Source organism: Pteropus medius, unplaced genomic scaffold (genome assembly GCF_902729225.1).
Source record: "Pteropus medius unplaced genomic scaffold, Ma_sr-lr_union100, whole genome shotgun sequence".
Lineage (NCBI taxonomy): Eukaryota > Metazoa > Chordata > Mammalia > Chiroptera > Pteropodidae > Pteropus > Pteropus medius.
Genome location: NW_024349796.1, coordinates 6,512,407 through 6,526,417, shown reverse-complemented (window position 1 = coordinate 6,526,417; position 14,011 = coordinate 6,512,407). Strand labels below are relative to the sequence as shown.

At 41.6% G+C, this 14,011-nt stretch overlaps 1 protein-coding gene across 1 annotated transcript in view; it reads right to left on the bottom strand.

Annotated features, from left to right (window-relative positions):
- ENAH (ENAH actin regulator) overlaps positions 1 to 14,011 on the bottom strand; it is a 108,577-nt gene that overhangs the window by 15,336 nt on the left and 79,230 nt on the right. The window contains 6 exon segments of the mRNA XM_039883302.1: positions 75 to 132; positions 316 to 461; positions 1,338 to 1,548; positions 1,550 to 1,637; positions 3,623 to 3,733; positions 5,608 to 5,888. Of these exon segments, the coding sequence (XP_039739236.1) occupies positions 75 to 132; positions 316 to 461; positions 1,338 to 1,548; positions 1,550 to 1,637; positions 3,623 to 3,733; positions 5,608 to 5,888 (895 nt within the window).

Sequence of the window (14,011 nt, the reverse complement as noted above, 5' to 3'; positions counted from 1 at the left end):
CCACGATTTCCTGAATAAGCTATGCTTGAATTTCACCTTTTCAGGTCCAGCACGCTACACCTTTATTAACTTACATTTTTGTCCTCTTTTTGTTCTGTTTCTATTGTTGATCCCTTTTCAGCAATTCTTCTCCTACGAAGAAGGTAAATTGGATTTTTTTAAAAAGATGACCAAACTCTTAGTATAAAAACTACTCCAAAAGGAAAGAAATGCATCTAATTAAATTATATTCAGAATAAAAGTAACAGAACAGGTTGTTATAACTCTGAACAGGGTGTTCAATTCTGAGCAGAATTGACGTAACTTCTCACTCACCTCCTGGCCAGCAGGGCACTCATTTCTTCCATTAAACCACTGCCCCCTAAAGGAAGGGGTCCATTTCCACGACCTGTGTCTGTTTTGGATGAGGTTGAATTCACACCAGTGGCATTCCCCCCACCTGGGAAGGGGGCATCCTCCATCTTAATGAGAACACACACATAATAAACTCCAAGGTTAGACTATATGCAAGTCAAAACAGAAGGATATAGCAGCATTAATTTCAATAAAAACATGTATTTTTTAAATCTTAAGAACCGATAAGGTGAATAGCACTGACTTTATGTATCAAAGGAAGTATTATCAAAACTAATATCACCAATAATGGAAAAAACTGTCATATGTCCCCTTGTGTGATATATTGAAAAGGACATATTACTTTGGTGGTAAAAAAAAAAGCAACGTATAACCTGCCCCTGAAATGCATAACTCTAATGTTGAGGAAACATTAGATGAACCAAACTGAAGGATGAGCTACAAAAAATTGTTTTATAGTCTTCAAAAATGTCACTGTAATGAAAGACTGAGGAATTGTTACAGATTAAGCTGTAGATATTACAACTACATGATAATGGGTCATCTTAGACTAGAAAAAAACATAAAAAATTTGAACAGATTTAAAGATTATAGCATTCTATCGATTAGATTTCCTGATTCTGATGGTTACACTGCGGTCGTGTGAGTGAGCGTACGGAAGGAAGCACACAGGGAAATAGGGGCATGGTGTCTCTCTCTCGGCTGAGACAAAAACAGAAAGTGTGCGTGTACGTGTGTTTATGCCGAAGAGAACAGATACAGGGAAAGAGGAATAAAGGAAACTGGTAACATGTTAACTGGTGCGTCTGACCGATGGGTTCGCAAAAACTGCATTATTCTTGCAATTTTTCCATAATTTTTTAAAATCGATGAAGATAATAACATAGGGTTCAAAAAATTAGATTACAATAAATTTAGTATTTTATACATTGAGAAAGAACAAGACATACATAAAAAATACAGAAATTTGGAAATGCGTTTACCCGTGACACTTTCCTAAGTTTCGCTCCAGCAATTGCAGCTGCCAGTCCAGTTAATGGGCGATTGTCGTCTGACATGGATCCCGCAAAAAATCCAGATGCAGGGAGGGGAGGAGCGGAGGCGGGAGGAGGGGGGTGCTTGGTTCGGAAGCTGGGGTGGGGAGAGCAAGGCAAGAGGGGCCCTGAGGATGGCAGTGGAGGAGGTGGAGGGGTCCTGGGGAGGAGGAAGTGAGGCTAAAGCCTGGGCAGGACCCGGTGGCAGTGGAGGAGGGGGCGGAGGTGCAGGCGGTCCCAAGACGATGCCTGAGAAAGAAATGTCAAAGGAGACCGTCAGCGACAGAGCTAACCGACACTGCCTTACCTGGAACGGTACCCAGGATGCCATCCCAAATAAGACCGAGGACTCGCACATGTACTGCATACTAATGCGTTCGACATGTCAGAATGTTTAAAGTCTACATTGGTATTAAAAAGATACTAAAATGTAAAGCCAAAGGGTGGAACTACTTACTTCAATGTCAGGCTTTATCGATAGAACTGTGCCAACAGATCATCTAATCAGAATTTCTTTTTTTGTTTGTGGGGATTTAGTAAATAAAATAAATGCTTATAAAACTTGGAAGAGAGGTAACATCCCTGAAAAAACAAAATAGTGTATATGACCCAAAACAATCTGTGAACCAATAAAGTGGCTGGACCGAGAACGTGAGGAAAGGTGGGTCCCAGGCTTCAAAATCTTAAATTATTCCACATCTAGTTCCAATGTGTAGCGAAATCAAGAATCGCTGAAGTAAAGAAACCTCAATTTACTAGTACAAAGTAAATCCTCAACATAACTATCAGAAATCATTAAATGAAATAAAAGTGAATTCTTTTAGCCTAGAAGACAGGCGTAAGAGAAAAACGTCCAACTCTTTTAAGATCACAAAAGAAGTGAAAGAGACCTTACTTAACATCGGAAAACTGAACTAGTAGGTACTTCCTTCCTTAAGGCTTAAAAAGGGCTGTTTGGGAACAAATGAAATGCTATTCGCACACTGGGCAGTCCGTCTTTTGAAACTGCCTAACTCTGAGGAGTTGCACAAGCTGAGACCATCAACTGCTTGAAGACGAGTACAAAGTAATGAGCTGTCCGTCTGCCGGGGGTTACCGGGGCTCTCAGGACAGGGTGGGGGGCCGCTTGACCCTACTGGGCTAACTGCGGCTCTCCTGTCCAGCATCACTGTCATGATGACACTCAAACTAGAATTTTGACTTGTGTTTATGCAAATCTGGTAAGTCAACAAGAAAAATGTATATACGGCCACAACAAGCTTTATTACTTTACTTTGAGAACTAAGATTTTTAAAAAGAGGTATGTTTAAATCTGACTATAACACTGTTTCTTTGTAAGTACAAATCTGTTGTCATAGTCTTTCCTGTTAATTCTCCCTAAAAAGAAAGAACGAAAGAAAGAAGGCGGAGGAGTTGTTGTGCATCTTATTTACGGAGCCAGGTCCCTCTCTACCTACAAATAAATAACCACACTTAGAGTACGTCCTCCCTTCCCTGTCACCAGGGCGGCAGGGTTCAGGCATGGGGGTGGGATAGCGGGGGTAGGGAACAACTGTAGGAGATGCCAGTCTCCCTCAATCGTCCCTTTGGCCTGCTGCTCCTTATAATTCTGGACCATGGAACTGGTTTGGCACAGCTACCAAGCCTGCCATCCACTCCACCTGCTCCTGCAAAGTCAGGGGCTCCAAAGGGTTTCAGGGGGCACCCAGCCCTGGAAATCCAATATGGAGAGCCAAACATAGGAAAGGCCCAAATGAAACAGGGCCCCCGAGGAGAACTGTTGCACAGGAAACTCCAGGATTATGTATGTAACGACTACAACTGGGCCCTAAACATATTTCTAAGTTTTCTGGAAATTCGAGGAAGACAAGTTGGAACATATAGTGATTGTACAGGTCAAATGTGTCAAGTAATGTTTTCCTACTGAAATTTAAAAGAAACGTATCAAGGAGGCCCTTAAATATTGCAATGCACCTCCAAATACGATACTGCCGAAGATCCCAAAATCTAGTTCCATATGCAAATTCCTCAAATTGCTCCTCCAAACGTAATGAATCCGACAGACAAGAAAAGCACACTTATTTTCTAATGTTTTAAATTACAAAAAAAGAAGAAAAAAAACGGGACCATGGCATAAAGATGTCCGGCTCTCAAAACCACCCTCCCCACTCTTCCGGCCGACCGAAGCGGTCATTGCTACGACGAGCTGTTAGTGGCGACGACGGAAGCCTTACCCGGCGGGGCTGGCGTCTCGGCCGGCTGAGAGGCTGCCTGCAAGCCTGGCTCAGAAGCAGAGGAGTCTCCCAGCACAGAGTTTAGAGGAGTCTCCACAGCGGCGGGGGCAGCTGCAGAGGGAGAAGGGAGAACACTAGGCTTGGATGAGGGAGTTGAGGCAACAGGGGCGCCTGGAGGAGGAGAAGCTCGAGATCCACAGTGTGACAGTGGTGCCAGGGACGGCAGCGGAGGCGGCGGCGGCGGCGGAGCTGGCCCTGAGGTAGGCGGCGGAGACACTGGGTATGGGACAGAGTCAGGCAGCCCGTTGGGTGCAGTTGGTGATGGAGGCATTTGGGGCACAGGAGAAGAAACGCAAACGGGGAGGACAGGCCTCGGACCAGTAGCCTTGCCTGGGGGGCTGCTAATCATTACTGGAGGAGATGGAGGGAGGGGCGAGACACTGGACGTGGACCAGGCCCCGGGCTTCGCAGCTGGAGGCTGACAAGAGGGAGCGTTCACAGGAGAAGAAGGCCGAGAGTTTCTGTTCAGAGGACGAGGAACTGGAGCGTAATGAGGAAGAACGGGGTGGAAGGCTGACCCTAAGGAGGTGGCAAAACGTGTCGCTGAGTGTCGAAGTGGTGGTGTAGGGGGTGTGGAAGGAGGTGGCAAAGCGGTCACTACGGTATAGTCAGGAGTGGCATCTGACACTGGAGCTGAGATGACTTTAGCATATGATGGAGGAGGTGCTGAAGGAGGCTGGCAACTGGCATACTCCGGAAGTGGAGCACTATACGGGGAGCTGTCGGAAGATGGAGCTGGACAGAGGTGGAAAGCGGCAGCAAAAGACAGGATAAAAAAGGAGAGAGAAAAAGGGAGCTAGTAAAGCCACAAAACCAGCATAGACAAAATGTATAAATGTAGACTACAGTTAGTACAGAGAATCAGGCACATGTGCAAATAACTGACTTCACCCGAGAACGTTGTAACTCATAAATGCATTTTGAGACCCAGAAGAGGATGAAATAAGTTTTCTTTTCAGCTAATAAGCAGGTTGATCAAATAAATTGATTAGCTTATCCTTTACCAAAAAAAAAGTAGCACCTGTAGTCTTAAATTTTCATTATTTAGTCCACTAAAAAAACATTAAGGTTATACAAATGGGTCTACAAACAGAAGTTCAATTGTTTTTTAAAACAAAAACAGCAAAACTGGCAAACAATTGTGATAAAGGGCTAGGAACCCCCTATTCAATGCTTACTTGTAGAAAAGTTTTGTTTTGTTGGCTATAACCCCAGAAAATAATTAGGAAGTTAAAAACAAGCCAATCAACCGATATTTAATCAACCCACATTGAGATACTTCACATGGGCCACATGGCATTAAAAAAAATTCTTAAATCTTACAATGTATGTTAATTTTAATGAATGTCAAAAGGCCTCAAATGCTGTCATATCTAAACCTTTAGGTTTTTGAATAAATTCCATCTGATTTAGTAACTATCAGTAATTTTCTGCAATACTAAAAAACAAACATTGGAATAACTAGTCAGTTTTAGAGAAGATATTTTAAACTTGTTTTTAATTCCTCTTTCAAAAACTTAGGAACGCAATCAAGCAAATGACTTGCTGAACGGTACTAGGATAGTACAGTATGCAAGACAATTTAAGATATCTCAGCAGGGAAATATAGTCAAATTTCCTCCAATATAACAAATTTCCCATAAAAACATACTTATACTTGGTAGACAATTTCTAGGGAGCTAGAAGAATTAGAATGCCAGAATAAGAGTTTCCAAGAGCTTTCTTTAAGTCTCCGAGCAATAAAAGCAATAGAGAGAAATAAGAAAATGTTGAAGTAGCAATTGCCGCATATTTTAATCGTTCCCTATCGTACTGCTTAATCCCAAGCATCTCAAGTGTGAAATATTCTAACCCACGGCTCCGCCAAACTTCGCCCACCATCCAAGCCCAGCTACTCAGGGCCGCGGCATGACGCGCGAACTTACCGGCGTTGGACATCCTCCGCTCTCGCTCCCATTCCAGCTGCTCCCTTTCCAGCTGCTCCTGCCGCTCGCGCTCCTGCCGCTCTCGGTCGAGCCTCTCCAGTCGCTCCCGCTCCTGCCTCTCCCGCTCCAGGCGGTCCAGGCGGTCCTGCCGTTCCCGTTCCTGTCTGTCCCTCTCCAGCTGCTCCTGTTCCAGGCGCTCCCGCTCCAGCCTCTCCCTCTCCAGCCTCTCCCGCTCCAGTCTTTCCCTCTCCAGCTCCTTCTGTCGCTGCTCTTGGAGTTGCCTGAAATTAAAAGAAAAAAAAAAATTAAAAATATGCATCCATGGCTACTCATTATGAAAAACGTATTCCTACGTACACTTCATTTCCGGTTCAATTACAAAAGCGGTGCAGAGCGTATGACTGACGTCTCCCTCCACGTGAAGAAAGGCTGCTTCGGACAGAGATGACTTATCGGTTTCATATCAATGAAAATACTTTCTCTTCATAGGACCATATTTGGCTTCAACATTACACTGTCTCATTTTATTCTGTATTTTTCATGAATAAAGTGTTGCGAATAAATGGATTTTCCAAATAACTGAACTTACCACTTTAATGACCAAGGTATTATTTAATCACTTAATAAAAAATTCTAACCTGTAAATTCCTTTCTAAAATACGACATCAAATATTCATTGTACAAGTAACACATTATCGTTCTAGAAAATACAATGGGGGCGGGGGTGGCGGTTCAGAGGAATGGCTCAATGAAAGTTTCCTGAATGAAAAAAAAACATAAGAAAAAAATAAACTTTAAATCATCTGAAGTCTCATATCCAAAGGTAACTATAATTAACATTTGGCATTCAAACTTCCAGACTTCTCCTGTGTAAAAATATACATATAAACTTTAAAAATAAAAGAGTAGCCCCCTACCGCTCTGAAATCCATTTTCTTCTCTGACATTTAATACATAGTGAAAAGTGTTCTAAGGCACGAAGTAGTTTTGCATCTTTATTTTCCGTGAGTGCGTGGTCTCCCATTACTTACCTGTCCACGGTTTAAGCCGTCACCTGTAGTATTTATTACATTAGCCGACTACTGTTACTAACACTGCAATAAACATCCATCTTCATTTAACCTAAGAACCCCTTTGTGACTGCATCTTAAGGATCAGTACCAACAGATTTTCTACGTAAAAAGATGTTTTGTTCAACTAGAAGATCGACTAGGAAAATATTCACGTTTTTAAATCTACATATCTAAGAATGTATGAACTGTCTCATTAGTCATTGAATTCAATTCAGAATCTTGTCTATACTTATGCGTTTTTGTTTTGTTTGTTCATGTTTCTTGTTTTATATTCCACATGAGTGAAATCATACAGTTTCTGTCCTTTTCCACATGACTTATTTTACGCAGCACAATACCCTCAAGGGCCACCTAACTGCTGGTTTGCCAGGGGGAGGGGAGTAGGGGTGGGGCGAAACGGGTCACGGGGGTCGAATGGATGATGATGGATGGAAACCAGACTTTCAGTCATGAGCATGAAGATATCAAATTATAATGTTGTACACCTGAAATAAAATGTTATTAGCCAATGTTACCTCAATAAAAAATTAATTAATTTAAAAAATCTTTAACTCCAGACTTCAAATGCTGATTATGTTCCTGAATCTCTTTATGAAAGCCTACGTGCATGTGGCTCTAAAATACAGTTTGCATACTACCTTCCACACACATATGTAGAAGAGCAAGAAAATGTCCCCAAGTCCCCACCTGGACCTAAATGACAGTCTTGCTATAAATATTAACCTCCACCCCCCCCAAAATGTTACCTTCATCTTACACGTATTTCATAGTACTGTGGCGAAGAGTAAGTGACGTAATGCCGTCAGTCCCTTTAAAAAGTACCTGGAACATAAGACCATTCAATACATGGGAGCTATATTACTAATTATTTAGAAATTTCAAACGGGGCCTTTCCCAGGACTGGCAGATAAACTGGCTGGGTTCTGATTCCAGGTAAAGCTAAATGACAGAAAGGGACACTACCTTCCTTTGTTCCTCTCAGAAGTATCAATAAACCAATAAACATGAAGACCTTTCCAGAAATCTCTCCCCTTCCTGTTTCCTCAACTGACTACAAAACAAAAGGAAAAGCCCACTTGATGAGAAAATCAATCCCACTTCTCTCACAAAAACGCAAAGCCTCTCTCTGGACATATCACATACATGAACAATAACTGCCAGAGAAAACCAGAAGAAACCAGAAAAAACCTAAATAAGAAAATCAGGTTTTTAGGATACAGTCCTGACTTCACCGTGCTATCTGACAAACCACGAGCTGCCCACGTTTCTGCAGGCTGAGGACGAGACATTAGGTGTATTCAGAAGAATGTTTTTAACAATAAACTAGGCAGAGAAAGTCGGTTATTTTTTAAATAACCTGCATCTAATGAATAAATTCAGCTGGGGCTTATGTTAAATTTAAAACATACAACATGTGTTTAAAAAAAAAAACACGAGGAGATTCTGAACATAATACTCTAAGCCATCTATTGGGTCCAAAAGGCAAAAGATACACCCACATTATTCTAATGAGAATATATTTAAACACAGAAGCCAAGGTAATTACTTAATTCTAGAGTACAGCAGCTATAGCAAGAAATCAATGAAAAGCCAAATTACTAAGTCCCTTCCCATTTCTATGTCACCTCTTTCATTTCATTTTATCAAAATAATACAAAAGCACACGGTTTTTAAAGCTTATAACAAAACCAAGAGCTGCTGCTCCAACTCTCCCAACCTGTGTCCAACACGTCAGAAAAAATCACCGTCGGCTCTTCTGGATGTTTCATGTTTTAACTTTAGATACTATTTACTGACCTTTTAATAAAAAGATGACTCTTGTAACAACGTCCTCCGCACCCACACACTTCTCCCAATATAGTCATGGGAGAATATGAAGTTCTGCTGATTAAATCAACATTCGGAGTTTACGTTAATGTAAATACTGTCCGCAGTTGAGCCGCACAGTATTCTAAGACTACATTTCATTTCTTATTCGAGTTTTTACTTTTTCTTACTCCCAAGTTAACAGCTGCTTCTCTAACCAATACAACGCTTTTTACACCAAAAAAAAGGGAGCTTAAATCACAGGCAGAAGGCCAGGTATGAAGGAAGTGAATCTGAAAATAATTACTGAACAATGGCATTTATGGCGTCCTGAGTTAAGACTGTTCCCCGTCCCATAATAGTCTAGGGTTTCTCACCTAGAAAGATAAAGAGCAGGTACTGATGGAGAAAAAGAGCACAAGCCAGAGACCTCCCAAGTTCACCAACAGGCGACTGAAACGCGCAGCTCACACGGCGGCGGGAGATTCCGCGGACCGCGCATGTGCGCCTTCTTGATTTGAAGGTAAGAAAGGAAAGCATTAAAAGTCCCAGCTGATTTTCAACCTGCTCACTGACAAGAGGCACATCTGACTATATTTCCCAAAACAGTATGTCAAAGAGAAAGGTTTGCAACCTTTAATGACGTAATTCCCTCCTAAAGTGGATGAGATGTAAATCTTCTGACTTTGTCTTCTAAAGCAGGACTTTGTATAAATTTCGATGGGGACAGTTTCCAAATTTAGAAACTCCGCTTTTCTTAGAAATATCGCTGTCGACTCACATACTGGATGCAAACGCACGCACCTCCACCCCGAGTTCCACCCACAACTGCTGTTCCCTTCACTCATTAACGGAATCACCTGAAGACTTTTTCGAAGTGTAAGGGCCCTAATTCTAAACTATGGAAAAATTCTGGCAGAGTAAATTTTCTTTGACGTTAGGATATGCATTTTTAAATAATTTTTTAAATGTTTATTTTCTCAGAAACAGTTATAGTGTAAATGTCCAATATTATAGCCAATACAAACATCTAAAAAAAATAATAACAGAAATAGCTCCCCTGGCCCACAAAATTTCTCCCCAAATGTAAAAGGGATGTACCAAGCACTGGCTGATGAGACTGCTTTTTTATATAGTGAAACACATACTTCAGTTTATGCTCACTCGGACTTATTTTTTTTAAGCCAAATATAAATAATAAAATTAAAAATACATTTCATTCAGCCTTACTTATAATAAAGGGTTAGGGAAATAAAAAGTGATTTAAATTTTGAAATAATGAAGGAGGAGAACATTCTGGGCTGACATCATTCAGTAACACTCTAATATTCCTGATATTTGTCAGAAAATAAAACTACATAAGTATGTTTTCATCATACAATAAGGGCATTTCACTTCTCTATTAGTAAACAAAAGAAAATGGATAAAACTAAACAAGGTAATTGAGTCTTAGGATGAGAAGGCTCCTGGGACAAGGGACAATACTTACAAGAGGAGGCGGTCGACCCTCGGCCCATCCCGCCCCTGGAGGCCAACCGCAGGTCTGTACACCCTCATTGCTCCAGCTCCCCGTGGCTACGCTGGGCTTCTCATTCCTCTTTTATAACTTTCAGGTAGTAGTAGTGATTTGCAAACTATTTATAGATATTAACTAAATTAAGTTCTACGCTGAGACTAACACAGGACTGACTCATGCTTCTCAGAATACGTTTTTTCATCAGTCAGCCCAGGAAGCCAAATCAAAAACCAGTATGAACAAGAGAGACACATACGCATAGAAAACTAAACGATACTTTCATCATGTTACTACCGTAAAGGTACTAGACCAATAGGAGTTAAACACCTAAAGTAAATACTCGTTTTTCAACTCAATTTCACCCTCATTAAAAATTTAAAAATTAAACTTATAAAATAGATAAAAAGATAAGCTGGATTGCAAAGCTTATAACAAAACGGAAATGCTCTCCCCGCCCTCACCGCTTCTGATTTCGCTCCTCAGAAGCAACTACTTTCAACCCTTCGGTATTTTTCTCATGTTTCTAAAAACAGTAATTTGTTTACAACTAATATTTCTTGGTTCTTCAGATTTAGATGTTTTCTGCTGACTTCCTACCACACAAATGATTTAATTCCTACAACCTCTGGCCCCCGCAACCTTTCCTTCCTCATCCTCCCAATAAAATCAAAACGCCACTTTGGGTACCTCGAAACATTCACTTGTATTATTGGTGGCTGACCACCTTTAGATTTTAGAACAATTTCTCTCTTTCTCTGGTGTTAAAAATTGCTATTTTCTTTTTTTAACATCGGCTTCATTTTCTACATCCCTATCGATATTTGACCCCAAACCCTCCTATGAGAAATATAAACCCTTTCGAAATGGTCAAACATATCGGGTGATCGATTCTGTTCCTTTGTTGGCTCATTTTGTCTTTCCTGCTCCCAGAAACGCCCCGACCAGAAGCTCTCGGGCCTCCGGGTTCCGTTCTGACAACGGGCCCTTGGTTCTGCTTTCGCCTGGATCAGACCTGGACTCCCCTCCTCTCCTCCCTCAGCTGGACCCCTTGTTTGCTGGCTCCTCTCATGGTCTCCTCATGCTTGGTGCCCTCTCACTTTAATAGCTCCCTTCCTAGCTCCCTTCCAGGAGCTTCCTAAGAAACTGTGTGAAGGAGAAAGTTTCAGGTTTAGACTGGGACAACCTCTCAGAAATCTGAAGCTTCTCTCTATTGTAGTACCTCACTTTTCATTCACAGTGCTATGCCTTAGTGGTAGGGTTTTTTTCTCTGCTTATTGGGCCGCACACTTGGTGGACCTTTTCAGTCTAGACCAGGGGGCCTGGAAAACTAGAGTCCAGGGCCCGAGCCTGGCCATGCCCATTCCTGCACGTATAGTCTACGGCAAGCTACGAGGCAAGAGCTGAACGGCTGCCACAGAGGTCTTCCGGCCCACGGTCTAACATGTTTACTATGTGGCTCTTCAGAAAAAGTCTGCAGCCCCTGATCTACACAATCAAGTCACTGAGTTCCCAGAAATTTTCTTAGATTATTTGCAGATTCTGTTTCCTCACGGTTTTGCTCTTTTCTGCCTTAGAACGCCTATTATTCGGATGTTGGTCCTCCCGATCTGATCTGATTTTCTGCTTCGTATACTACTTCTATCTTTTACAGCTATTTTCAGGGAAATTTCCTCAACCTTAGTTCTTAAACCTCCTATTGTTAATGTTGTTGTTTTTTTAATTTCTAAGTACATTTTCTTATGATCGGAATGACTCTTTTTAAGTACCTACAAATTTTGCTTTATGAATGAAATATTCTCTTCATTCTCTGAAGCTATTATAGTATATGTTTAGGTTTTCTTCTGTTCCTTGTACATTTATTTCCTCTTATTTCATTGTTTTTCTGTTTGTCTTGATCTGTCTTCACCTTATAGACGTTGTCCTTAAAGGTTTGATTATCTTTGGCTGTCCATTCATATTTATAAGTGTCACTAAAGCTTGATCAGAAGTCCTTAGATAATAATTATTATTATGTAGAATCTGACTTCTCACCTCCTCTATTACTTGGGGAGAGCCACCATTATTTCCTGCTTAGTTTACTGCAATGGCGTGGGCTGCTGTCACAATCTTGAACCTCTCTCCATTCATGTTTCTCTATAGTTTAGTGCCAACAGAGCAGCCAGACTGATTCCGGTACCATGTGAAGCCAGATAATTCGTATCGAAATAATCCATGGCTCCTCGTTTCTCTGAGTAGAAGCTAAATTCTTTATAATTTTCTTCAAGGTCCTACATGATATGACTCCCCACTGCCTTCAAACTCATCAGCTACTCTCCTTTTCTACTCTTGTTCTCTCTACTACAGGCTCAGTGGCCTTCATTTTTCCTGTACACACAAGCATTATCGTGCCTTAAAGGATTTGCATTATCGTGCCTTAAAGGATTTGCTCAAGGCCGTGAGTGGCTCTTGAGCACTCATAATGCGGATAGTCTGACTAGAAACGTGTTGTGGGTGTAAAATCACATACCAAACTTTAAACGTTCTGTATGAAAAATAGAATGTAAGATAGCTTAATTTTTATACTTACTTCATGTTGAAATGATAATGTTTTGTTCCCTCTGCATGCAATGCACCTACCCAGACATCCACTTGGCTAATTCCTTCCTTTCCTCTCAATAAGATCTACCCTGACCAACCTATTCAGAGAGACAGCTGCACTTCCCCTGGCCCTTCTGCAACACCTGCTCCCCTTCGCGTGGCTCTATTTCTTCCCATGCCATTTATCACCTTCTACTATGCTACGTCATGTTTATAGTTTATTGTCTGATTAGGGTAAGGTTTTTTTGCCCGTACCCCAATCCCTGTCCCAAGGATCCTAAGCACTTAGAACGAACATGAACAGTGCCTGGAACACAATTGAACAGTGGAGGCATCCACGGTCCAGAATACAATCTGAAAATGCCTGAAGCAGGCAAGAGAGGAGGAATCTGGGAAAGACCTAATGAGACTGGCACGCAGAGAGAATGGGAATGAGCTACGCAACACCAATCAAGCTGATTCATAAGCACACATGTTGTCTGAAGAACAGCTGCACCGGCCACCCCTGTCCTCCCAACCTTAGCTCAATGGACGGAATGGCATTTACCATGGGAGACTGTTTTCCAAAGTATGAGCCAGGGCACCTGGTGGAACTAACGGTAGCTCGGTATCTGGGGGGTCCTGAGGCCTGTCTGCTCCCCACTCTTGTACCCTCTACCTGCCGGCGAGCCCACCAGCCTACCTGCTCTTCCAGGCCCACCTCCACAGACCTCCCTGGCCGGCCTCTCAGTCAGGGAGGAAGGCTGCCAGCAGAGATCTACACTCCTGGATAGACGAGAAACCCAAGCCAGTACTGATACCACCACGAATTCTGTTTTAAATAAATGGACCACTAAGGATGAGCAGATTTTCCAGTAAAACCAATAAGACAAACAAATACAACTCTACAGGGGGAGATAAGCTGAGCAAAAAAAAAGAAACAAGAGAGACTTAAAACACAATCAGGAATTTAGAACTGGCCGTTAGAAAAAAGGAACTTGCCATTATCAAAAAAGAAAAAGTTGTTAGAGATAAAAACTAAATTTTCAACAGAACATCTACTGTGCTATCCAGTTAGGTGGCCGTGAGTGGCTCTTGAGCACTCATAATGCGGAGAGTCTGACTAGAAACATGTTGTGGGTGTAAAATCACATACCAAACTTTAAACGTTCTGTATGAAAAATAGAATGTAAGATAGCTTAATTTTTATACTTACTTCATGTTGAAATGATAATGTTTTGTATATGGTGGGTTAAGTAAAATACATTATTAAAGTTAATCCTTTTACTTTTGCTAATATGGCTGGACCGAAGTGGTCCGGTACCAAAGCAGCTGACACAGAACGTGGCAAGACATCCCTTTGTCAGGGGAACGTGACACACATATTAAGACAACAGTGAGAATGTGAAGTGTTTCAAACGTGAGATCCAAATCAAAGGTCACAAGCAGAAAT